The following is a 27,500-nucleotide window of genomic DNA, read 5'->3' as shown; positions in this document are numbered from 1 at the left end:
TTTTGCAAAATGGCCTGTTGAGTTAATAAGGGTCAACCAGATCTTGACAACAACTAATATTCTTTGGTGGGAAGTAAAAGACAAAAGACACAACTTGGGCGTAAATAAGGGGGAGGGAATGTACTGGCAAGGCGCGGATAATACCCACCGCCCCTATGGACCACTGGATGAGGGGTCTTGGCAACTAGCCGAGGGGGTGCCTCATGCCTGTATTGCAAGGTGGGCAAATTCATAGTGGCTGACATAATGTCCTGGGGCCAAGTTAACCCAGTCCAGCACAGTAACAATATTTTTGCCCCTTCCCTGATGGGGGTTGAGCACAAGACTGAAGGGGTGCCGCAGGCGGCAATTCCCTGCCCATATTTTATTAAGGAGAACTATTAAAGAGGTTACCTTTAAGCTCACAAGGAAAAAAGTAAGATAAAATACAAAAGAAGCAGAAAGCAAAACTGGGGGAAGGGAGGGATTAAATTGCTGAACAGAAAAAACAGAACAAGTTGAGCTTTGGAAATGTCAAACCGAGAAATCTCGCATGGTGGGATGAATGAAAGAGCCAAATAAGGTAGTCACGTGATGGGAAGTCACGCTCTCCTCCCATTCGCTGCCCAGTATTTCCTTACCAGCATAAAACATCTATTTTATTCTAAAATATCATTTATAATTGTGTTACTTATGACTAAATATTAATACATGTAAAGTGTTCCTGACTATCTATGTGTCCAGTTGATGAGTACTGTAGATTTAAGAGGGACATTTCAAGGGGGATGTTTGTTAATAGACAAGAAAGACAAGACCAGAGGTGGACCAAAGTCAAAGGCAACCCGAAGGCTCCTTTTTCATTAGCTTCTGACTGTAACTTATGACATTTGTCACAACTCACGGCAGGGGTGGGCGCCACTCCTAACACATTGCATGCACAACTTGTCCTCTGTAATACTCAGTTACATGTACTCATTTTACCCACCACGAATGAATGGAAAGCTAAGTGAACTTTGGAGCGCACAAGCTGGGATTCGAACCCGGAGGGCTGGAGTGCAGTCCGTGAGCGTTACCCACTACGCTACGCACGTTCCCTCATGTTTGTTAAGGGATGCCACAATCATCACTTAACATTTTTTAGCGTAATTTTGACCCAATATGTACATACATGTAGTATCAAATTCCAATTGGCACATCTAGTACAATATAAATATTATACTAACTTATGACAGTTATTATTGCTCCTTTTTAGTTGTGATGGCATTATAAATAATATTATGATAATGTCTAATTGCTTAAACAATATTAAGTATAGTAAAATAATATACTTAATGTTTTTTTTTTTGACTATAGCAAAAAGCCAGAGAAGAACGGGAAGCAAAGAGGTCTATGATAGATTTTCGACATGAATACCTGATTACTACAGTGGCTAATACCCTTGGACTTACAAATGAGGAAGTAACCGAGTCTTTACTGGAAGGCACTCAGGTATTAGGCACATTGTCATGCATAAAGCCGATTTAACAACAGTACTATAAAGTCATTAGACAAAACATGCAGTGTAAATTTTACACTGCATGTTTTGTCTAACACTGTACAATGTATGTGTTGACTATCCAGCTGACTCTGGTCCAGTTGTGTTCATTTGCCAGCTCTCAAATTCCATTTGGTGGTACTGGAATCAATGATGTTCTGTCACCACTAGCTTGATTATGTGTTAACTATCCAGCTGACTCTGGTCCAGTTGTATTCATTTGCCACCTCTCAAATTCCATTTGGTGAATGATGTTCTGTCACCACTAGCTTGATTTGTCTTTAGATTTGGTTGATCCTAGACTGCGAGCAGTCTCTTTTGCTCAAAAATCTACCGTGATATCCAAGGGGCAAAGCTGGGAGTAGCATGCCCTCGCTACCTGTGGCTCACAGCTTCGGCCTTTGCATATCATGTTCTCTCGGCAGATTTTCAGGCAAAAGAGAGACTGCTCGCAGTCTAGGTTGATACCAAATATTTTTACCAATGCAGTCTAACTGGTAGTCTGACCTGTCAGTAGTAGCTATGACCATGTTAAGTTTGAATTACTTGTTTGAATAGATTTGACCATGTTAATTTTGAATTACTTGTTTGAATAGATTATGGAGTGCATCCCTACCCTTTATATGCAAAGGAACAGTAACCCTATTGTGAAAAACTGCTATGTACACCTTACTGTACAATGTAAATTGCAATGTATTCACCCCCATTGACTCCTAGGATAGAGATGAAAATGAGTACATGTAACTGAGATAGAGAATAATGGGCTTTTCAGGAGTCAATAGGATTATTGCAATGGCTGATATTCATAAGTACAAGGAAAGGTTACGTTTATACAAACGTTGGCCGTGTAGCACTTATATTTTAAACAGAATTAACTGAAGAGAGTGTAGTGTAACGTGAAGTGCTAGATTTCTATCCCATATGAACCATGTGAGCGTTAGCCCTACTGATGGAACTGATATTCATAGACTGAAGTGCAACCATTCAGTACATGGAATTATAAGTACAGGTAGTAATTTTTATAGTTACTGTTAACACATGGTAATGTTCATTTTTATCTTTTCTATACTTTTGCATACATGTAGATTGAAACTATGGAGGACTTTTTCAAGGCCGATGGTCTCTCAAGGATCATATTTTACTTCCAAGAAGTTGATAGCATACCAGATGCAGGTAAGTGGGATGTATGCAAAATATGGACCCCATTGACCACCCCTGTGGACCCGGTCCATGGACCCTTCATGGACCCGGTCCATGGACTACCCTTGCGGACCACCCCTCGTTGTAAAGTCAGTATGTGTACAAGCAGAAAAATCTTTAGACGAAAGAGAGAAGTGATCCTTGCACTTATCTAGACTAAGTGGACAATTTAAGCAGGAGCCAATGACTAGGAGTGGACAACTCCTATACTAATGTCACGGCATGTTTAGAGACCGATCTATTTTTAGACTACCTTTTCTGCAAAAAACGAAGACAGTTCTCAGACTGGTTCGGTGGTGCTATGATGTCAAGTTAGTTTCTTGTGATTGGATATCAAACTCCTGCAGGAGTCTCATTCGCAGGAAATTCAATCAAAAAATAAATGCGGCCTGTAAGAATGCCGTGACAGGAATATAGGGCTGTTGTTCGGTCCTAGTTATGGGATACTGATTTGAGCAGTGTCTCTTGTAGACAGTCCAACTGTGTACATGTACCACCTATTTGGTGGCTTCAAAGGGTCATAATTTGTCTATATTCCAGCACTTCAAATATACAGTACTGACATTTCATTCGTCGAGTCCTTCACTGCAACAAAATAATGTGTCCAACAAATTGACCTGCTCCTACTTGAGTGGCTTCATAGCTCACATCACAGATCACGGTTTGGATCCTGTTAGCACTACCTGAATTCTTCAGGTGTCTATAACAGACGATAATGTCCTGGTAATTACATGTAAGTGTGGGGATCATTTCTATCTTTAGTTTTGTCTAAAGCTTTTTCTGCTTGTAACTTTCCAAAATGAGGGGTAGTTCATGGGGGTGGTTCATGAACCTGGGGTCCATGTTTTGTATAATGTCCTGCGGGTAATTGCAATGTGAGTGACTGGAATAGGGTTAATACCATTTCTGTCCAGTGAAGTGGCTGTGATTCCTAGCAAAAAGATAAAACATAAAAACAATTTTAAGCATGGGGATGAGGCAGAAAAGGGATCAAAGTCTGGAGAAATCACATAGGAATTGGAAGAGAAGGACTGTTGAATTTGGGATAGCAGAGGTGGAAATGAAATGGAATGGTAGGGGGTGGGAATTTGAAAAATTGACAACTGGAACTGTTTTTCCTTTTTTTTTTTTTTGTTGAAAGAGGATGCAGTGTTTCAAACCAATTGTGTCAGTCTGGTTAGCTCATGATTTTTTTTTTGTATAGTACATGTATGCCCAAAATCTCAGAAATATTCTATCAATTTGACATGGAATTGTGCCTTTTGACCCATTGCTTCCTGCCCAACTCAGATGATTTTGCTCATCAACGTAACTGGGGGTGTTCTAGGGTGTAACTTCAGGTATCAATGGGTTAAGCAGTCAAAAACTATACGTTCAGCTGTATGCCCCCTCCATTAACCAATTGACCCCTGGGATTGAAGCTTAACAGATTTTACTCTGTCTAACACCAGACAATTTTACTTGTCAGTGGGGGCCACCCTAAGGCATTTGAGGTGTCAACGGGTTAATAAGTAGTATTAATATTCTTGTTTGTAACGGACCATGCTTGAGAGAAAGGCAATTATCATAGTCAGTTCTACTGCAATGAATGATGATGATGATGTTGCCAGTGATACTTTTAACACAACTGGGGTCAGGTGCTTTAATTGTAACTTGTCATGTGTGATTCATACTTAGGTTTAGGTGCTTTGATATCAAAATTTTAGCTAAATCAATATTAGGCTAATATTCTAGAAAGTACAATATGCAAGAGGTCAATTTCTGTAAAAAACAATAACGATAGATTTGTAACATCTTGTAGTTCCTATGACTATTAATAAAAGAAAGGAGTGATATTATAACAGCAATGGTCAACCAGGTGGTTAATGTTGCTCCAAATACGTACTGTGGCTCAAATACGTTTTGTGGTAAGATTTGAAAGAAAGGACTAATTAATTCCATAATAGATGTTCTTGTTCATAGATCAGTAATGCAGTACAATGTACATGAACTAGTCTAATAATTACTAAGATCAGTATGCAATATTATTATACACGTAATTGTTTTTAGTTGAACATGTGCGGCTTGGACCTGGGGGAGCACAGTCTACAAGCATCAAGACAAAAGCAAAAGTATTTATAACAGACACAAGAGACATGCAACTGGCTGGAGCATGTGTTTTCTTTATCAGAATCAATCCATCAAAAGCACTGACTCTGGCTAATATCAATCAGGTAACAGCTAATATTTATGTTCCCCACCCATGCTAACAAGTGTAAGAGACAACAGTTTGTGGGGTAATGGGGTAGGAGATGAAGCACTCCATTAGCAGGTCATGTAAAGGTATGATAACTAAGTTTTCCAGCATGAGAGGTTGCGATCCTCTCCAAGGGGTTACAATCCCCAAGGCCATGACAACAAGTTGGCAATGCAAGGTTACAATTCTCGCCAAGGTGTTACAATCCCCAAGGCCACAATCCTTTCCAGGGTTACAAATCCCTCACATGAGAGGTCCTTACCTATTTAGGGTCTCGCCCCTTGATTTCTATGGTAACCGTGTGCGATCAGAAGGCACACAACCCTAGTACAGTGAGTGCATGTGGCAAAGGGTGACCTGCATGGGAACACTTCACCCCACAAATACACGAAGTGTACTCCCCATTGACAAACCAACCACAAACTAACCAAAACATATTATTGCATATAGTCCATTTAGCCTTTTCATCCCCACAGGAACACAAAGTGTATTTTCCCAGGACAAACAATGCAAAATTAAAATCGAGAAACAACCGATGAGGGGTAGTATCCCCTCACTAGTTTTCGTAGCACTTCTACATGTAGAATTAAAATAATCATGATCGCTTGTACGTGAAATCAAGTACTAAAGTGTTTGATAAGCGGTGTGGATTCAGATTGATTCAGATGTACTGTAGTTCATTGGCAGTACGCCAGTCAGTCTTGCTGAGCAACGGAATCTGAGAAAGATTACCTCATCAAAAGAACATCTACATGTATAGTATTAAGAAGGATTCGTACAAACTGGATACTATGTGTAACTGTAAATTATATACTACTGTGTCTTGCCAGATATGAAAAACCACCAAAAACCACACTTAAGATGTGGCAAAAAATGTGGAAATGTATTCCTCAACTTATGCGGCGGTACTAGACGCTGCGGAACGGGCAGTATTACATTGTTACCTATGGAAAAATCATGTGATTAATACAGTTTGCACCTAGTCAGACTACTAAAGAAAAAGAATAATTTCCATGTGTCACTAGATCTGAGTAGCTGGTCCTGCTGGGGTTGGGTGTTCAAGGAAGGGACTCTTGGTGTGATAGTGGATATGACTGCATGGCTCCAACACATTAAACAGGATGGTCGTGATTAATTAAATTACTTGTCTAAAAACTTTGAACGACATCTTACATTTAAGTGGTTACACATGTCGTACATGTACTTTGTTGATTAGGCTCGGGCAACCAGTTGACAAACTTTATAAAGCATTGTACATGTATCACAGTGCATGAAAAGTTGTCTTGGTTTCCAAACCCCATAGTGAGACCAACTTGCATGGTCTCTGAACAAATGATTCTGTTCTGTGAGGGAAATTCTGCTTTTTTACAACAAGTGTCTACGCGCCGATGGCTCAGTTGGTTGAGCATCGGGCTATCATGTGAGAGGTCGCAGGTTCAAACCCTGGCCCGATCAACACTCAGGATCTTAAAAGAACTGAGGAGAAAGTGCTCCCTTTGTAATTTCATTTGCAAATGGTTAGACTTTCAAGTCTTCTCGGATAAGGACTATAAACCGTAGGCCCTGTCTCAGAAATATCATAAGTTTATAAGTTCCCATTATTCGAGAAGAGTAGGGGATGAAGTCCCTGGTGTTGTGGCTGTCCTGTTCTCCAGCAGAAGTGGCGGGCTTGGCAGTGATGTCTTTAAAAAGGCTAATACACTCCCAGTGTATGAGGCCACGTAAGCAGAAACAGCCACAAGTCAAAAAGGGACTTTGGCCGAGTGCTGGAATAATTAAATGTAGATGTAGGTGAATAAAACATTATGATGATACATGTACATAGCCCCTCTTTCTCCTTGTGAGGAGTAAATGAGGTTAATTCCCAAACACTGCTCTAAAATGAGTAGCTGCACTGCACAAATTCCGGTTGTGTTCGACCAGTGATTAACATTAGTGTGGGATCTAGAAAAACATTCTTCTTAAACTTAGAACCTGGAAAAATGAAGTTATTTATTTTTATTTTTAATTATATAACGAATTCGCCCAAAGGCAGGCAATATTACAATAGGACCCAAGGTCCCCTACTAGGTAAATTACCTGACCCAACCCTTGCTACAAAAAAGACAACTTAACAACAAACAAACTACATAAATAGTGTAAAAAAAAATATGGAAAAAATTATGATAATGAAACAATTCAGATGAGGGTTGACCCTTCGGTCATTTTCATACAGGAAACAACGTTTGGTTCTTTGGACACTCGTGGGATTGGAGTTCTTCAGTCTGTTGAAAGGCTGCTTGCTGATATTTACATTCCCGCACTTTCTAAGAGCTCTAGCTGGGGTGAACTATCAGACAAACATGGTGCCAGTGTTCGTCAAAGCTTCATGAATCAACTGGAGAATTTTGTTGGTAAGGAAGCCAAAGCTCTATGTATGCCAGCTGATGTCTGGGGTCATAGGCAGCTTACATCATGACAATCCTGTAGTTTTCCCCGTGTGATCACTTGTATGATAGTTGTTTAGGCCAATCCCCTTGACGAAGGTAATGACGTAGCAAAACTATTTTTTTTATACTTTTTCATCTGAAATATAAACGTTAGTTTTGTTCCTACAGTTTTTCAGTTTTAACTTCAACCCCAGAGTAAAAAAGGCGGGTCTAATAGAAACACAGGTCACGTTCCACAGGTCAAGACTACAACTCCCTTCTCCACTGATGGACAACTAAGCCAAACGTTTCTCCCAGACCTGAAACAACACTTTTGTAGAGTGATTAGGGCTAGGAGACACTTTTGGTGTTGTTTATTAAACTATTTATCTATATCTTACTAACGTGTACACTGACCTGTGTCTTTGAGACCCGTAAGGGTTAAACGTGAGACTCTTCCACAGGACAGGCTTTCTGTCCGCGTGGAAGGAAATTATGTACACACCAACCCTCTACTTATTTCTGTTCCCTGCAACTGGACTCATTTTGCGACTTGAAACTGTTTTTTTTTTTACTTCTTTTGACTTTTTGTTTTTTTCGCTCCGATCGTCAATTGGCCGCGGTTCCGCCTAGGTTAAATCGCAGATTGATTATGGCGGCATGCTTGTAATGGTGAAAGTGATTTTAAAAACGAACAATGCCGCAAAAGCTCTTTGCCATTCTCTCATTGTCGCAGATAATTAGTTGGCGGCTTGCGGTTGCTTTCGTTTTTTCCTCGGTTGCGTTTTTGTCCTACCTCGGTAATTTCGCAGCAAACACGATGGGTGAAGACGAAGTTTTCCGGCGTCCTATTTTGAGTTCGCTGTTGTTATTTCTTAAGCCAGAGTCATAATCGTTAATCTTGAAATCTTTTTGGCCTTGTGGATGATAGTGGATGACGATTAATGTGTGCCCTTTCTTTAAAAACGTTGGCCAGCCTATCCATTCGCAGAAAATCATTTTTAAATTCGTTAACAGGTATACTGTGCAGTGCACAAGCAAGTTTGAATGATGCTGTTACTCTTAAGGAATGTGACACCATTGATTTGACTCGGATTTCCTCGCCAAATGATTACATAGCTGCAGCAAGTTCCTCAGAGACACTGGAACAAATTGAGGACGTGGTCACAGCTTGGGTCAAACAGATTGAGCAGGTGAAGATCTTTTACCTTTTGTGCTTCCAGAAAGAGAGCCCTTTCTAAAAACCACCAATTTTTCTTGCATGTGTATGAAAGTGGGTGCTCATAAGTTTTCTGGGTTACTAGACATAGACATGATGGAGGATGGGAGGGAGGGAGGGAGGGGATTGTGTATAAACTCTGTGTAACTCAGGCTACAGCTAGATGAGCAGGTTGTGATCGCTGGTGGCTCAAACCGTTTCAACAATTTGGAGGGAATGTCTTATTAGAAGAATTAACTCTACAGCACTAGGAGCCCACTGTTTCAAGTAACTGCCATTTGAAACATCATTAATTGCTTGACACGATTCACTCATGGATGTGACGTTATAGGTTACCACGGCAACAAAAGAGCCATGTAGAGATGCCCTTTATTTTGTCTTTAAGGCTTATATTTCAAAAACGAACTCGGTGACCCCCATTTTTTATTGCTGGAATGTAATTGGAAAACTAAGATAAATCTGTCTGTGGAGCGGATTCAGAGCCACCTTAAAATTTCCCAATTGCGAAGGCATTTAAAGACAAAATATAGGGTATTTTAGATGGCTCTTTCGTTTCTTTGGTAACCTATTACCTCACATCAGTGAGTTCACCTTGTGAAGGAATTGTTGGTGTTTCACATGGCACTGTAACTTTGCCTTTATGTGAAACAGTTGGGTAGATTCAAACCTTCTAACTAGACCAAGTACATTTTGTTGAAATTAATGAAACTACCCGAGCCTCCTTAACAACTACACAGAAAAGCCCATTCCAACTTCCTCCATCGCCTGCGTGAAACTTAAGGGAGCACAGCTTTTGGCAGAACATTAACGACGGGTCAGGGGGCAGATGTTACATCGACTTTCGTATTGTGGTCTAGGTCTCTGGTCTACGATTTGAGTTAGAATCTGAACAAATGAATAATAACAATCATTAATAGAAGGGCCGCATATTGTGCGTTTTCTGTTATACAGTGTACTTAAACGTACTTTGAAACGTCAGAAACTGTATATTGCGCTCTTAAAACCCAAGCCAACGTCATTTGGTTAACTACCCCTTCATGATCAATCGACTAATCTCACTTGTATACCTTTTCCGACGATCCGAATCTTCTTAATCCATGCGTTCCGTATCTCTGGTCCTAGGTTTTAGCAGAGAGTGAGCAAATGCGAAAAGAAGCCGATGATGTTGGCCCCAAAGCAGAGCTTGATCACTGGAAGAAAAGAATGGCGAAATTTAATTCGCTCTTGGATCAGGTCAAAGGACCAGAATGCAAAGCTGTGGTTGGTGTACTCCATGCTGCGAAATCTAAACTACTGAGGGTTTGTTTGCTTTTTTATGCTGTTCTAGAAGGCTCTCGAGGGGTTAATAATGCCACACTATTTGCAATTGAAAATAAGACACGAGATCGGTCTTCTCTTGTTAAGGACGGCAAAGATGGGAATGGATCGAACCACAACTTAATTTTTTTCAAGTTATCACACTTACATGTAGTTTTAAAGCAATGGCCAAAAATCCTCTATGAATGGCTCTTCCTGCAAAACGTGTTTTTTGCACGGATAGAATAACTGATTTCTGCCAGTCAGGTTAGATCCATCGAAAGCAATAAGACGTCCTTGCCCCTTTAAAGATATGCTCTTACACCGGTAATGGTTTCTGCAGGAAAAAAGGAGTCGTGTCAGTAGAAAAGACGTTTTTACCGGGTTGAACTCCTAAAAAGACCTGGAAGCAGATGTTAGGCCTTAAGTTCTTTCGGGTCATACAAAGGCTGTATATGGAGGTATAGGGAACTGCACGATGGGTTGAAAATTTTCTTTTTCTGAGGGCTAGTTTTTACTTGCGGCAAAGTAAAAAAAAAATCGATATCCGACTATTTCAAGAAACACTCAGTAAACACTAGTATGGAAAACTGCATCTTGAAATTTAGCCTGAGATACAGCTTTTCGGTCTCAAAAACTGCAAGGTGTGCCAACATTGGTCTCCATCATTTGACACTGGATTGGCTAACAGTGTTGATTGATGTCTTACCAATGTGCCAAATTTATTTACGCGCACCTTGGTGAAATAATGGGTGTGAAATACGTAATTTAATCCTTTTCCTTGAAGTGTCTGACTGTCGCTCTATTTATTCTCAGACTTGGCGAGAGATTGATAGCAGAATAACGGATTATGCTAATGAAGCTAAAGATAATGTCAAATTTCTATATACACTAGAGAAATTCTGTGAACCACTCTACAACAGTGATCCAGTGAGTAATGCACATGTTCTTGTTTTTTCAATACTGTTGACCCTTGTTTTGTGTGTGTCGTTGTCTGCTGCAAAGTGGAGTGGTATGAGTGCAGATCATGTACGTCCCGACGCGCTCCAGTTTTACTACGACGCGGTCGTTAGTGAGAACGCCACAAAACAACAATATCATTGGTTAAAATAGGAATGTTATAACCGTGTTACACGTGCCGCACGCATTTTAGCACGTCTTAGGGACTTTAAGAGGGAGATTGTCAACTACAAAACCGTTGGCATGGGGGACTTCAAATGGTAGTTTCTCCTTTCCCTTTAACTCCACGATTGTCCTTTTTGGCCAAGTGCGTATTTTTGAAGACTTCTCTCTCTGGTTGAAATCACAACAATATTTGGTGAGTCACGTGGCCAAAAAACAAACAGTCTAAAAACTTAAAAACATTTCAACAGTGCAAAAACGCTCTAATGTAAAATCTGCAGCATGGATTTAAAGAGAATTTATTTTTTAGTGAATTTATTGCGTCATTAAGCCTCATTTTGATAATTTTTATTAAACATTTTCTTAATTTTGCGCAAACAGCAATCACATGCTACAGATTATGAACTATGATAATATGGATCCGTTCGGATGGAAAAATCACTGCTTCATTTCTTTTCCTTTTTTTCATGAAACGCGCAGTTGAGGACTGGCACTCGATGCGCATGCGCTCTTTGACCAAAAGTGATGTCGGATATTCATTTAAAAATGTTACTTCAAAGATTCATCTTCATAAGAATTTTGCACGGCCTGAAAATTGCTCTTGACTTCATACGGTGTAACTAAGAAAGGGAAAGAATGCTGGTACCAGCTATACGTATAATTCGCTTTCGCATATTCAAGTAAAAGTACAGAAAAGCCCCGGGGACAAGTTTCTAACAGTTAAGCTCCGAGAAGCTTTGTCAATGCGAGTTCAACGACAAAATCTTTCTTGCAAAAAAGTTAAAACTGAAGTTGTGGTTGCGACTCATCATACTTCTTTTCGTTTTAAGATTGGAATGATGGATGGCATACCTGGATTGATAAATGCCATTCGAATGATAAACAGTTACTCCAGATATTACAACACGTCTGAGAGAATGACAGCTCTTTTTGTGAAGGTAAGTGCAGTAAATTGTGGTGAAACTGCAAGGAGCAGTGATGGTACATGGGTGAGAGCAAGCACCTCCCACCAATGTGGCCCGGGCTCGATTCCCAGACTTGGCGTCCCATGTCGGTTACGTTTGTTGGTTCTCTACTCTTCTTCGCGATATTTTTTCTCCGGGTAGTCCGGTTTTCCCCTCTCCTCAAAAACCAATCTTTGACTTGATTAGATTAGATTTCTGTACAATGTCCCCAATTAGTGCTCCAGCGTCAAGTTCACTAAACCCTTAAATAAAGTTCATCATGTTCACTGTTCAAGAGTGTTTGCGTTTCCTACTTGGTAAGGTTAAGACCGTGGGAGGGGGCGAATTAAGGAAAGGAAAGGAACTTTATTTAAGTGTCTAGTCTTCTAGCGCTGGAGCACTAATGAACGCAAATCAGATCACGATTTCGACTTAAAAAAAAAACCCTGTCACTTTTGTCCTCTCTCGTTTCAAGAACGTGGCAGGTACTCAAACCGTCTATAATCATTGCCTTTTCATGGGTTCTTAAATAGTCTTGGTCTTCTAATCTTCTGATTGGCTCAAACCCTGACCACATTGCATTATTTTCGATAGAGAAAGTTTCTTTCTATACTCAAGGTCAATTTGTGGAGCTTTTTTGTTCCCGTGAAGACGTGTAGGACACAATGAATGAGACAATTGCTTAACTTGTCCAAATAAGTTTGAGGATCACTACTCTCTTTCGTCAATAACCAGGACTTCAATTAACATTAATTTCATTCATAGAGGCTTTGACGGTAATAAAAGAGCTTAACAGATTGCTCCCGGCAACTGAGGGGCTTAGCTCAGTCGGTAGAACATAGAACCGGCATCGGAGAGGCAATAGGTTTAAATCCCGTTGGAACCATTATCATTTCTCGGTTGTTCATAAGAAACCATCGTTTAAATCGTCCAGATAAGTGCCAGCGGATCACTTCACTCTTTTGTCTATTTCCATACTGCTTTGGCGTTGTCTGGTAAATTGATAGTCTTCGTCTCCAGTGAATGGTTGTGAAAGGATTTAGCAGATTGAAGTGGTAAGCAAAAACTGTGATGAATGGATGTGTGCAAATCTAGTGAACTGTTATGCTGTTTTTCAGGTCACAAATCAAATGATCACCGCTTGCAAAAGTTACATAACAGAGCATGGGTACAAGACGGTGTGGGATTATCAACAAGATGAACTTGTCTCCAAACTGAAGAATTGCATTCGTTTAAATGAAGAATATCAAAGATGTTTTCAAAAGACGAAACAGCGCTTGGAAGAAAATCCAGAGGAAAGGCAGTTCGAATTCAGCGAAATGTACATTTTTGGTAAAATCAATACGTTTTCGCGTCGTCTGCATAAGATCATTGACATGTTAGACACAATGAAGGCGTTTTCGTGTCTTGGAGAGTCGCGGATTGAAGGAATAGAACAGCTGTGGAACAAATTTGTTTTGATCGTGACTACGATGAGAAAGAAACCATACGATTTGCTGGATTATCGGAAAATGGATTTTGATGCCGATTTTGAGGAGTTTAAGAGACAAATCAATGATTTGCAGGTACGGTCGGTCATAGGAAGAAATAAATGAGCGGTTACATGTCCCTCCCTTTGAAAAAACGAGTTCCATAATATAACTTTCATTTTGGCATAAAGTACGGTTTCAATTTAACTTGTAATCATTTTTTTTTACCATGGGAATTGGAGATAGTACATTCTCCAGTTTTTGATTTTAAGTGCCTCAAAAGTGAGTTTTTCGTTAAGAGAAATTTCATTTCTAGGTTTCGATTTTAATTTTTGGAAGGTTTACATACGGGCCAACAACAACAACAACAACAGAAACATTTTTACTGTAAGTTTTAACAATGTGGGCAAGTAGTATCAAGACCTATTGTTGTCATTGTATTTTGCGGTAGGTCTAGATGAAAATAGCCCAATGTATTTGCAAGTGGAGATAGTTACCCTGGAAAAGAAAAACAGCTGAGGCTAATGACACTTTAAAGTAACGAAATTTGTCTCGCTTTTCGTCCTTTCAGTGTAAAAAAGTGAAGATTTTGTAAGGTAACTGACGTTAACTTATTAGCTAGATTAAAAACTGGAAAAAAGGGTTTGGTAATTCTTGACCTCACTGCGTTACTGCAAGATTAATATTTCTGCTTGACCAAAGACAGAACAGGTCTTTGAGGAAAAAGTCTTTAAAATGTAGTAATATTGTTCTCAACAGATCCAGCTTCAGGTTTTTATGGACAACTGTTTCGATCGCATACCATCAACCCAACGAGCCTTAAGGCTAATCAGGAAATTTGAGAGGTTAGTCCGTCGTTGCATGGGGAAATTCATTTTTGTCCAACTGTTTTTCACTTTTTAACGTTGACCGTTGGTTACGTCCAAGTTCAATGACTAGAACCTTAGTTATGTTAGAGTTTTTGTTGTGGTCTTCTCGGGTTGGGGTTAGGGATGAGCTTTCAAAACAATCCCCCTCCCCTTATTAGCAGAGAGATCTCGTGAAAATTTATAAGGAAGAAAGACACAGTCCACACTCAAAAGGAAGGAAAAACAAGAAAAAGGAAAACTTACAAAATTTTTGGTTCATTCTTTGCCCTTTGGTTGGATTAACTCGATAGAAAATCTCTTTGTTACGAGTGCATGGTGCGGAATTCAGTTAACCGTCTCAAACTTTCTCAACAGGCTTAATCTGGAAAGCTTGAAAGAGACGATTCAGGATAAGTACGAACGAATCCTGATGCATTTTGGTCGTGACATTGAAACAATTCAAAAGATTTACCAGAGACATCGAAACGACCCACCAATAGCCTGGGACTTACCGCCAATCGCAGGCAAGATAGCCTGGGCCCAACAGATGTACCGGCGGATTCAAGAGCCAATGGAAATGTTTCAGAAGTATCCCACAATTCTTCAGAACCCTGAAGCCAAAAAGGTCATTAAGAATTACAACAAACTTGCTAAGGTGCTGTTGGAGTTTGAACTGCTGTACCACCAGGCTTGGAAGCAACAGGTAAAGAGAATGGTAAAAGCATGGACCGGGGCTCCTTTAATCAATAAACAAGACACTTCAGGTAGCCGAATTACTCAGGCTGATATTCTTTGATGATTTTGGGTTCAAAGGTCACTAAATGATGAGATATTTGGGTCATTTCAGTGCGTACACTAAACACAAACACGAATTCTCGTTTTCGCTTGCCTATAACTGCATTGGAATGGGTCATTTTAATTACACCCGCTTGTAAGTTGTTGCATAAAAGTTTCTGAACAGAACACTTTTTCCTCCGTTGACAGTAACAGTTGGAACTCGTTAACCCCTGAGAAAAGTCATCACCAAATTTCCCCTGTGGACAATATGAGCGAAGTCAATATTGACAAATGAAGTAATAGTCACATGTTTTGTTTCTTCTTGGTTTGTCTAGTTGAAACAGTCGGAGTTTTAATATACTCAACTCTCTTTCACTGATTTATTTTGACAGATGTTGTCCTTACAAGGAGTTGAACATGTTCGGCCTCTAGTTATTCGTGTGACCTGAGCAATGGACAATCAAGTAATACTTTCAGGGACAAACTAATTCTTACTTTTTTTTAATACAGGTGGAAGTTGCAAAGTCTGGTCTCCAGGCCTCTCTCCTCGTACGGCATCCCGAGACCAAAGAGTTGTTTGTGAACTTTGATCCCCAGATAATAACTCTCATTCGAGAATCGGAGTGTATGGTCCGCTTGGGTCTGGACATACCCTTTGGTGCGCAGACCCTTCTCCAGAAACGAGAGGCCATAAAGAGAAACTACAACAGACTTGAGGTAAGGTATAATAATTTAGCGATAACGTGCGTGTAATCATTTCCTAAATCTTTAATGTAGTGAAGCTGGATATCTCTTGGATGGACTGACCTGTCTTCTCCGAAGGAGGATTTAAGCCACTTGTAAATTTGATGGATATTAAATTGTAGCTTTTATTTTTAATGAATGCGAGGCAAAAATTAAAGTCAACTGAGTGACAATTCCAGAGGGGAGCCTATTGTCCACTGAATCCAGATCGAATCCGACGTTGAACATTTTGCTTTCTGAGGAGAGAAAAACCAACTGAAAAACTGACGCATTGTCCTGTATTTGTCCATGAGTAAATCCATGCGACAGTGGGAAAACTACTAGCTTCACCATTTTGTACTTTTCACCTTTCACTTTAATGTTGCTTTCTTGTTATTGTCTATCTTTTAGCTTCTGCTTGCTGAGAGCGTCCGGGTGCTGAGTCGAATACCACCAGCATTTAAACCCCTCATGTCACCACATCTCGCCAAAGTGGACGCAGCAATCGAACCTGGTCTCACTATGCTGAACTGGACTTCCCTGAGTCTTGATACGTACATCGACAGCGTGTACGAAGCCCTAAAGGAACTAGAGCTTCTGATCGACCGAGCAAATGACCTAGTCAAATTCCGGATTGAATCTGTGTTACAAGAGATGAGTGATACTACTCTTTGTGAGCTTCCGAGTGATGCACCATGGACAATCGAGAAGTTCCTTAAAAACACCGAGGTGAACTCTTCTTTCTTTGCTGTAATTTTCTTCCATGTTTGAGTATTCCTTATTTTTTTCAAATTTGGCGAAAGAAAAAATCCTTGGATTTTCCTAGATCTTGTTTTTCGTTGGAACTCGTATGAGGCGCACTTGGAGGTTTTCCTGAGACAATGGTGAAAATTTAACCTTGTAAACAACAAGCCCCGTTACTATTCGAATTTTTTTTAGCAAAGGTAATTAACACCGATCATTGATTTTCTATATGTTGCATTTTTCTATTTCTTTTCGCAAATTCGGAAGGACGTGATTGTTTTCTCAAGCAATCTAGCAGCGCAATGGTAGGTTAGGAGTGACGTTTGTTTCCAGTAGCATGGCTCGGTTTCCTTTGTTCTCGCAGGGGATTATATTGAGATATTCCCCTGCAGTTATTCCCCTCAAAACATCGCCAGTGCAAATTATAACACGTGGGAAACTACACTTAAATATTCAACTCAGACCATGACAATTTTGTTTTCGCAATTTTTCACGCACATGGATGTAATTTAAGTCCCTAGAGACTACATATATTTTTTTTCTTTACAAATCTTCATCAAGCCGTTATGCCGACATCTCAAACAACAGTGCATTTTCTAGAAAACATCACCGATGTGTAAAATAAGCATTTTATCGGCCTTTCACTCAGGGATATCAGATTTATTGAACCCCTGGTTCCGCCCTCGGGCGGAACCAGAGGTGAATAAATCTGATATCCCTTCGTTTCAGGCCGATAACCCTTGCATATATTTCAATTGACAGGAGCTTTGCAAGCGTGGATCTGAATTGCTGGAATCAAAGAGCACACGGGTAGAAGAAGCTGCCAACGAACTCATCTCAATGCTCCTTGAGTTAGATGAAGAAGATGAAGACGAGCTTAACAGCGACGAAGATCAGAGAGATTTGGAAGATTTGCCAAACGACGAGGGAGAGGAAGAAACAGCTGTCCCCAGAGAGGAGAGTGCTCGAAGCCGTCCGCGCACGGGTGGGAGCCGTCCAGATAGTCGCACAGGCAGTAGCCGATTAGGAAGTGCTGCCATCAGTCCAGCAGCGGCTGCAGCTAAGCGCAAGCGCGAAACTCGTGATCAGCTAAACATGGAGGCTCAGGAACTGCTGACTCATTTTATTCATAAGAACGTTGACGCGATTGTTCGAGTTACAAGGACAACGTTAGATTCCATGCGCAAGCGTGTGCAGTCAGCTTTCGCGCATCATTACGTTGACAAAGGAAGGGCACTTACACAAGGAAAAGATTCTGGGCCGGATTTGTCACCGCTTTTTTCAGCTTACGTCACTTTACAAATACCAAACATCACAATGCAGCCAGCTTTGGACGAAATTCAGCAAGGACTAAATAAGGCAGCACAATACGTTGTTTCCGTGTCGAAAGGCGTCTCACAGTGGAACAAGACTTGCAAAGCGCTCTTGAAAGCTGAAAAGAATGAAAAAGAGGATTCTGATAATGAAGGTCGGAGTCGCTCGGCAAGCAACGTAGGCAGTGACGATGAAAGCAGATCTGACGTTGCGCCCTCACGTCGAGTGACAAGAATGCCAGTCGATAGCGATGCGGGAACTGTCGTCAGCATGGCTATTTTCCCGCAGCGAGCGAACTACTTCAAGAACGTGGCTGAAAATAAAGAAATCGCGAAGCTTGTAGCTTTCCTTTCCACGGCGATTAATTCCCAGAAGAAGGACATTACGACTTCCTTGGAGTTCTTTAACAAGTACGAACCGATCTGGAAGGAAGATCGTGAGACAAACATCGCTAAGTTTCTCGAAACAGAACCGAGGCTGTCGGAATTTGAAGCTCAGATATTGAAGTACAATGCATTGGAGGAGACTATCCTGCAAGAACCTGAGTCTTATAAAGCTGGTGCCATTGCTTTGCTTACAGGTGAAAAATTAGTAAATATATCCTTGAAAAGGAGGCATTTCCAGGGATGCAAATCCGGCTTTTGAGTGATACCACAGAGCCCTCCCTTCTTTTGGTCAACACCGATAATTAAGACCATAGTTAATCGAGAGACTGGTTATGAAACGTTAGAACCTTCAAAAGCGAGAACAATGTTGTTGCAATCGATGTTGAATCGACCGTGACCCTGCACAATCTTTTTTTTTCGCTTCGCACGGGTTTGCAAATTAGTTGCGCATAATTTGATCGAAGGATTTGATTGGTTATCTTCTCGAAAAAAGGAATGTTTTGTGCAGGGTCAAGGCCAAAAATACGGACAAAACATGAAACAAAGGGACTTGTCGAGTTTCATAACCATCTCCATGCATTAACTATGTTAAGAGCTCTCTCTGCTTACGAAATACGTGCAGTCGTAGTGAAGGTCTCTTCATAAGACCGTCAGGAACAAACCTTTGCCACAAATTTGAGTATGCGCAAACTCAGGGAGGGATTCGAAGACTTTCCGATTCAAAATAAGTCAGTGTTGGTTATCTTTGCTGCTGACTTAAAGTGGATCAAAATGTTAAGTATTTCAACATTCGGTTAAACGCCCTTCGTGTCTTTCTCGTCTGATTGAAAAACTAAAGATTGGAATCCTTGAAACAGCGTTTTCCTTTTTATGGATGGAGGCTATATCACCTTTGAAATTAAAAAGGAGCCATCAGTTTCTTCTCCAATGCGAAACCAATGTGGCCCTAATTTAGTGGAGGATCAAACAAAACAATTGGCAGCTGCTTTTCTTATAAACTGCGTTGCTGTTCGCACTGGTTTTTCATTCCAGTGTGTGAAAAAGTGAGAATTATTTGTTGTAATAAAAAATCGAAGAATGAGCACTGATGCCAGTATTGTTAACGAAATGTGGTAAGTTCATTTATGCATGTTCGTCATAATCTTTTAGTGAGGACTTTCTCTCCTCTTGCCTCTAATTTGTTTTCTTCCACGTCTCAGAACGCCTCAAAACAGCGCTATGCGCGGAAACTAGAGCTTGGTGCGTGGCTTTTGGACGGAATTGTAACGTTCGATATCGTACAGAAATGGAGGAGGTCTTCACCTTTCTTGAGGATATCACGAAACGGTTGAGCCGGCCAATCAAAGACCTTGATGACATACGACATGCCATGTCAGCTTTAAAAGAGATCCGAGATAGAGAAATCATGATTGACATGTCTATTGGACCAATAGAGGTATGGTGCCATTATTCTTCTAACATGTTTGAGTTGTACATTCATTAGTACAGTAATTCAAAGTTCACATCTCTTCGGGATAAAATAAAATGGGGCTTGAAACTCGTTTTTAAAAGAATAAGTAGGGAACTATAGGTTGGAGTGGAGTGCCCCTTTCTGACTGCACGGATTAACTTTGAAAATCTAAATTTTTTCAAGTGTGCGTTTTCAGAACAGAAGCCTTGGCCTCTAATAGAACTCTTACTGCAATGGTTTTTGGTTTTTGCCTACTAAGCATAGCAATGCATTACCAAAGCAACTGCAAAACGTCTCGCAAAAGAAACCTGCTTAATTTACTTATTCCATGAACGTGCGGGCTCTGGAGTTCAAATTCCAAGTACCGTTTTGGTTCATTCCTCCATGTGCAATCACATTTGCAGCAACGATTACCGGATTGTTAAAAAATTGAAACAGGCAGGGTGGATCGAAATCAGACATGTGATAATGCAGAACACGACGCACGATTGACGCATTCGGCTGACAGTGACCGACAGCTTCGGAAACGAAATGGTTGATAGGAATTTGAACTTCACCGTCAAGGCGCAGTAAGGTGAACAGAATTGCATGTTCAAAACATTGAAGAGTTCGCATTAATTGTCGTTGTTCTTATTTATGTCTTTTGTATATTTCGTCTTGCAGGAATCGTACGCCATGTTGAATCGTTACGAACTCTTAGTCGCCAAGGATGAGTCTGAAAGAGTAGACAGTCTTCGGTATTCATGGCAGAAACTTCAGGCTTTGGCGGTATACATTATAGTTTCATGTGGTTCCTTTTAATTAACTTTAATTAACGCGGGGCAATTGGGGAAAGAACCGTGAAGATGTGGCACAATCACACTTGGAGTTTTCGGGAGACGCACGTATAAAAGATGCTTGGAACAGAAAGTTTCGGTTCCCTTGCCGTCTTGCCCCGCAAAAACCCCCCCCCCCCCCCCCCCCAAAAAAAAAAAAAAAAAAAAAAAAAAAAGGAAAAAACAAAACAAAACAAGTGCTGGTGTTGGGAAACGGAAGTACAAAGGAACCGTTTGATTGGACAGATTAAATTTCCCTACCCCTGCCCCCTCCCCGTGAAGGAAACGTCCCGGCTTTCAAGTGCATCTTTGGTGCGCGAGACGGAATTTGAATGCCCAGTTGATTCTGCGACCTGTTTTTCACTTTCTAGACGGAATCGCAAGATCAGCTTATCCAGATCCAGCCCAATTTCAAGGGAGATCTTATCGAGAAAGTGGAAGTGTTTGTCGTAGATGTTACTAATTTCTCTGATGACTATCAAGCGGTAGGTTAAATTATCTTGTTCTCTGCCTAATCGGTTCTGTAAAATAAGTACGCAGTTAAGTTCGGGAAATGTTCGAGCAATTAACGACATCATCTCAATACCTTGGAAATCCACTGTCCGCGCAATTCGATAAGTACTTTTCGTCGGCCTTTCTCTCAGGCACAAGAATATGGGAACTCTTTAATAAGGTGAGTTCCTCGTATTTTTTAATACTCCTGTACGCATTTGAACTTAGATTTGGGCACAGCTCTCACTCGTGTTTCAAGCGTTTCTTTACAAAGTAATTTTGAGATATCACTGTGATATATTGAGATTATAAAGTAAAATGTCGATTTCATCGAGTCGTGATTGTCTGGAAGCCGCAATAAACGTGTGCCGTGCGGTACCAGTGTCCAATCAATATTAATTCCACTGTTTCTTCGTAAAGTATGTTTCAGGTTAATCGATGGTTTGGAGAGAATTCTCAGCAATATAATGATCACAGAGTCGATTTGTTTGTTTGTTCTTCTTGCACGAGGGTTTTGCTTCCTCATCAAAAAGCAGCATTAACTTTCTACTTTGTGAGGCTGACCTCTGGTTATTGAGGGTATATTGGAGACTATGTAGATGTGGTCATTATTCCCTAGCTATGTGGTTTTTAATGTTCCTGTTTTATTCCTACAGAAAGGACCAATGGTTTCTAATGTCCCACCGCGTGAAGCCAGTGACAGGCTGATCATTTTCCAGGTTGATAAAACAATATCAGTTTAAACTTTTCAAAACGAGAAAATTTAAAACAAAATCGGAGAGACGTCAGTGATGCACATCTCTCGCCATTTGACATTTTCCCGCGCTTAGTCAGCGCGTTACGCAAACCATGGTGACAGATGGTGCTAAACGCGGGAAAATCGTCGAATAACTGCTTCATTTCTTTGGTCTGATTGCTTAGTTGTGGTTATGCGTCTGTATGCGGCATGCTTGTGGCTGCAAGTGAAGTCATAATGCCCTTATGTCTAGCAATTTTTAATCTCTTTGTGTACCAGATGACCACATTTTGTACGCCGCAGGAGCGAAGCTTGGTGGACCTATAAAATTAGCTGGGAATACACTAATTCACTAAAGTGTAACTTATTGTTGTCTTTGGTTTTAGAATCGATTCGATGCCCTGTGGCGCAAGTATATCACATATTCTGGCGGAGAGGAGCTTTTTGGTCTCCCAGTCACCGAATACCCTGACCTCATGAAGATTCGCCGAGAACTCAATCTTCTGCAGAAACTTTATGGCCTTTACAACGACGTCATTGACACTGTAAACGGATATTATGACATCCTGTGGGTGGACGTAAATATCGAGAAAATTAACGTTGAATTGCAAGACTTTCAAACACGGTAAATAATAGAAAGATGGCTCATTTACATCATTACGATTAAGGCTATAGTATTTCTATCTAATGAGTGGCAAAAACATGATCATGTTCTCCCTCGCGTAGCGCAGGTTGCATGTATTTGCCATGCGTTTTGGTTTGCCCGTTTGATTCATGTGACTGGGCACTATAATTCTGACCTTAGCTGTAGTTTTTACTCCTAGTGTCTCGTCTTAGGTTCGAGGTGCCAATTTTTTTAAATGTTCTTATTTCGCTAGCACCTGTATTTATGCTATGAGAATGAAATGAACATCATATCTATGATCCTTGTGTGTAGTTTTGAATCCGAAGAAATTGTATCTTGTTGAACTCTATTTTTGCTTTGTTAGGTTCTTCAGCAAACGCAGATACTTCTACCTTTTTCTGAATTTTTTAAGCAATCGATTTTGAGATAAATTTTCAGCTAAACATTGTCAGCGCTTTTGAAACATTTCCGGTTAAAAATACTATTTGAAACTTTGATGGAACATAACAAATGCAAAACGCTATGTATATATAACTGAAATGCTGCCGAAATAAGAAAATTTCTAAGAATTGACACCAAGGATGTAACGAGACTTTAAACATAGTGTTTTCTTTCAGTGCGTAACCAAAATTGATTCATTTGTATGCGTTTCCCTTTTTCAGCTGCCGTAAGCTTCCTCGCGCCTTAAAAGACTGGCAAGCTTTCATGGATTTAAAGAAAACCATTGACGACTTCAACGAGAGCTGTCCTTTGCTTGAGCTCATGGCCAATAAAGCCATGAAGCAGAGGCACTGGGATCGTATAGCAGCCCTGACAGGACACACCTTTGACATGGAATCGGAAACATTTTCTCTCAGGAATATCATGGAAGCTCCACTACTGAAGTATAAAGAAGACATTGAGGCAAGACACTCGCCCTTTTTTCAATCTAGAGCTTAGATTTAATTGTGGTTTTGTTGTTATGCCAAAAAATTTCATTGAATTACTAGCAAGCGTGTTTTGATGGTTGGAATACATTGTGCTTCCTCTCAGACATTACCAGCACCTTTCTTTTGCTTCAGTAACATGGTCGCTGTTCTTTGTTTACCCCTTTAACATGGCTGCATGCTCTTGCGTCAAAAGAAAATGGAAACATGTTAGTTGGAGGGTTGTCCAATACAGCGATGGACATAAAGAGATCATGATTTACCTGACCTGGAGTAGGCGTCACAAATTGATCCTTAAACATAAGCTTTTACCAGTGCCCTAACCAAAAAGTAATACATAAGTTCTTATGCTCCAGAAGACACCTTGTGGCACATTGAGGTGAATGCACTGTATCATGAATCTCATTTTTACCGACATGTATGGTCAGTTGACTGTGAGAATCTTTGATAACAAACTGTAGGTGCGCACTGGTTCAGGAATCTCAATAATACTTTATCTCCGGACAATTACACAGTTATGTTGTCGCAGTAATTTGTTACTGGCGCAGCGTTGTTCAGAGATCCCCTGAACTGGGTTAACATCGCTAGACCTTAGTTTTAGACAAACAATTTTTTTTGTAAGTGTTTAAAATATTAGTGTCGTTGATACTGGATTAAAATGCGAAAGTCGGTTTAAGCAGTGCAAGGAATCAGGTGTCTCCGCAGTTGCAATAGAGCTCGCCTTTCACTATTGTGTTCCGGGCTCGATTCTTGAACTTGACTTTATGTGGTTTGAGTTTGTTGGTTCTCTTTCCTGCCTCGACAGGTTTTTCTCCCAAAAATTTGATCCCCAGTGTGATTTTCAGTGACTTTCTCGATCAGTATAGAATTTGTGCTCGACTGTATAATCTTGAGACCTTGATGAAGCTGCTTTTTAAGTTGCAATTAATTAGTGAAAATTGAATGAGCGTTCTTTGATCTCGACTTGTTGAAAATTGCGAGTCTGAGCCGAAGATGAATTTTTGCTAGTGCTGGAAACGTCGTTTCCTGGTTTTCTTTATCGTGACCATACGACATTAGCTTAACATTGACACGACCTCTTTTATCTTTCATTTGCACTCAGGATATTTGTATTGCCGCTGTTAAAGAAAAAGACATCGAAGCCAAGCTGAAGGCAGTGGTCGCTGATTGGAGCACACGTGAGCTTACTTTTGCCAATTTCAAGAACCGTGGCGAGCTTCTTCTTCGAGGAGACAACACATCTGAGATTGTGACATTGATGGAGGACAGTTTGATGGTTCTGGGGTCTTTAATGAGCAATAGGTAAGCGTACGTTTTGGGTTTCCCCAATAGATTTCCAACAAGTTATTTCTAATTCAGGGAAGTCCTGAAACTTTACGGGCCATTTCAGGGTGTCACAATTCCCTTTTGTATCTCAAGAACGGAGAGGATTAAGTCGTCAAACTTCACAGTTATTTTCCTTTTTGTTACCTTTAAAACACGTTAAAAGGTCGGCTTTCCAAAAGAAACGGTTGGCAGTTTCACAAATGGCTTTTCGGACCCGAAAAGAGTTCGGGACTTGCGAGAAACGGGCCTCGGATTGCGTCAGTTGCACGGGTCTTTAGAGGTTGACGCCCTTATGCGTGAAGCTCACAACGAAGAAATGTGTCGTATGCATTAAATGAATGACTTTGGGTATTTTCCCCAGATATAACGCTCCGTTTAAGAAGAACATCCAGAGCTGGGTTCAGAAACTTTCTAATACAACTGACATCATCGAAAACTGGCTCACGGTGCAAAATCTGTGGATTTACCTTGAGGCTGTGTTTGTCGGTGGAGATATTGCTAAGCAGCTGCCAAAGGTTGTGAACTTGGAAGATGCATCTCCCATTCTTTACTGATTCCAAAAAAAAGAAAAATAGCTTTAATATCAACCCCGCTTTCTGACTATATAAATCATTCCCTCAGCAAAATACATAGAGGATATTATACGGCGGCGCGAAGATATGAATTCGAGTAGTAAAAACAATACTTTACGAACGAGCGCAGCGAGGTGAGTAAAATATTGTTTTTAACACGAGAAAATAAAATTCATATCTTCAAACCACTGTGTAATTTACTTTTTATACATAGGTAGGATTGTTTTACTCACAATTTTTCTTTCTAACACCGAGGGCAAACTTTATTGCCAAATTTTGCAGCTCGGCGGCAGGAAGTTCTTCAATTTTCTCATTTCTTCTTCACTTGCAAGGAATTCCTTGAATAATTTTAAGTTGTAATGAAGTTTTCTTCATGTCAGCATTTTCTTGTTTCTCAGAGAAGGATTTTACGTAAGCCTCACGGAACTTCACGAATCTATTGCTCGCCATTTTTCACTGACTGTTTGCACAAACAACCATTCAAATGCGTCATCAATATCCTCACTACTGAAAATGTGGAAAATACGCCACTGGAGTCTCGGATGTAGTTCCGTATGAATTTTATTAGTGGTGTACTTTCCAGTAAAACACTCCAGTCTATATATTTTTGAGGACTAATCTGGGTCTAAACTGAGATGAAATACTCGTCAGCGTTCAATAATATGAGGGCCATATTTGACCTTTGGTGTTTCTTAGGTTGTTTTTATAGAGCGATCCTAATTATTACAATCGGATTAGTCTGATCCGTCGAGCACAAGTTTCAAGATTTTGTGGGAACGTTATTTGCCAAAAGTGTCTTACACGGTTTCATTGGAACTGAATGAAGTAGCTGGATAACAGGATGAAGTAACTAGAGAATCGTCGCCAAGAGCAAAGCTTAATTGTTGTGTCTATAATGGCCACTAAGAGAAACAAGTAAACTTTAAGCTAAAGGATAATAGGGCCGTTTATACGAGAGAAAATAAGCCGCAGCTTACTCTGGCCGCGTCGTACATATATACGCGAAAGGAACTATTTATACGAGTATAAACTCTCAGGCCAGGCATTAAGCCGCGGGTTGAGAAAGCTGTGAACGTAGATTTTGTACCATTTATACGGGGTCTTTGCGTCTTATGTAGCCGCCGCCAGAGTAAGCCGCGGCTTATTTCTCTCGTATTAACGGCCCTAATGATAAAATAGTGATAGTAATAGAATTTCATTTCGGTATACGCCGGACTCATCTATGGAGTTGTGCTCTAGCTACTTCTTAGTAGAAACGGGCCCTCTTTATCTTTTGTTTTTGTTAATTATTAGGAAGCAAAACGATTCCAGAACATTAAAAAACAGGGGTAAAGATCATGACTCGTGCACATGAGACTCAAATGTGGTACAGTGTTGTGTGGGAGATGAAACCCTTGGACAATTGTTGCCTCATTTGTTGGAACAACTGGAGCTATGTCAAAAGTCGCTCAGTGGGTATGTTGTCGTAGAGTCGACCTATGCCCTCCGATCATTTATTCGCATTCTCTACCATTCAGGCTACAGGAGACTCATCATGGACGATGGGATATTAAACTAGTTTAAGGTTCACAATTTTTCCAAGAACTACACTGCCACGGAGACTGGAAATAGTCGAAACGGACTCATCTAGCACTTGTGAAGAAGTAGACGGTAAAAGCTGCATGACGCTGATAAATGAATGAAAAATCATTAATTTTTCCTGATGCTGACTCGGAGGGTATCACGGAGAAAATCCGAGAGGCAGTCGTAAACCTACGAGACTCGCCGTTCAATTCATGCGTGTTCTCACTGTCGGACCTTAAAAACGAGCGAAGGCTAGGACGCATGTGCATGTAAAACAAATTGACTTCCCCAAAGCGAGTCTCCACATCATCCTTTAGATAGAGATTGCGTTTCGAACGCATTGATTACGAATGTGACCTGTTTTTAATGTTTCAAATGTTTTCCTGATTCTTTCGGCCATACATCAACAACTCGAATGTGTAAAATTGCCTTAGGTTATGATCCATTTAGCACTGTCAACTATTCCAGTGATTTAAACTAAAATCGCTGAAAACATGCTATTTCAACGCTCCACTTAGTGAATTATATTAGGACCTGTGTCTTTTGTGCTTTAGTCATGCCTGCAAAATCACGTTGACTGTACGGTCGCTTTCTTTTGTCACATTACGACTTCGTTTGAATCCCATCTTGCCAGGTAATTGGAGAAGAAAAACGGCTGTTTTTCCAAGATTCTTCTTTGTTTCTGATCCAGTCCTTTTGGAAATCCTCGGGTCAAGCAAGCGCTTCACACCACCATCAGGTAAACACAACAGTCATACTTGAAACATTGTATTTTTGAGGTGATCTTCACGGGATT

The 27,500-nt window shown here is 40.4% G+C and overlaps 1 protein-coding gene across 1 annotated transcript in view; it reads left to right on the top strand.

Annotated features, from left to right (window-relative positions):
- Positions 1-26,473, top strand: part of LOC138020721 (dynein axonemal heavy chain 5-like) — a 27,664-nt gene extending 1,191 nt beyond the window's left edge. The window contains exons 2-24 of the mRNA XM_068867657.1: positions 1,333-1,467; positions 2,599-2,686; positions 4,763-4,926; positions 7,165-7,342; positions 8,375-8,550; positions 9,699-9,875; positions 10,689-10,802; positions 11,825-11,932; positions 13,057-13,503; positions 14,167-14,252; positions 14,631-14,958; positions 15,543-15,749; positions 16,167-16,484; positions 17,262-18,393; positions 19,399-19,634; positions 20,313-20,417; positions 20,836-20,949; positions 21,613-21,675; positions 22,079-22,317; positions 22,980-23,220; positions 24,346-24,545; positions 24,931-25,084; positions 26,435-26,473. Of these exons, the coding sequence (XP_068723758.1) occupies positions 1,333-1,467; positions 2,599-2,686; positions 4,763-4,926; positions 7,165-7,342; positions 8,375-8,550; positions 9,699-9,875; positions 10,689-10,802; positions 11,825-11,932; positions 13,057-13,503; positions 14,167-14,252; positions 14,631-14,958; positions 15,543-15,749; positions 16,167-16,484; positions 17,262-18,393; positions 19,399-19,634; positions 20,313-20,417; positions 20,836-20,949; positions 21,613-21,675; positions 22,079-22,317; positions 22,980-23,220; positions 24,346-24,545; positions 24,931-25,084; positions 26,435-26,473 (5,049 nt within the window). The remainder of the gene's footprint in view (positions 1-1,332; positions 1,468-2,598; positions 2,687-4,762; positions 4,927-7,164; positions 7,343-8,374; positions 8,551-9,698; positions 9,876-10,688; positions 10,803-11,824; positions 11,933-13,056; positions 13,504-14,166; positions 14,253-14,630; positions 14,959-15,542; positions 15,750-16,166; positions 16,485-17,261; positions 18,394-19,398; positions 19,635-20,312; positions 20,418-20,835; positions 20,950-21,612; positions 21,676-22,078; positions 22,318-22,979; positions 23,221-24,345; positions 24,546-24,930; positions 25,085-26,434) is intronic.
- The last annotated feature ends 1,027 nt before the right edge of the window (positions 26,474-27,500 follow it).

Source organism: Montipora capricornis, chromosome 10 (genome assembly GCF_036669925.1).
Source record: "Montipora capricornis isolate CH-2021 chromosome 10, ASM3666992v2, whole genome shotgun sequence".
NCBI classification, from domain to species: Eukaryota; Metazoa; Cnidaria; class Anthozoa; order Scleractinia; family Acroporidae; genus Montipora; species Montipora capricornis.
The sequence above is the reverse complement of the archived record's forward strand: the minus strand, read 5'-3'. Positions and strand labels throughout refer to the sequence as shown.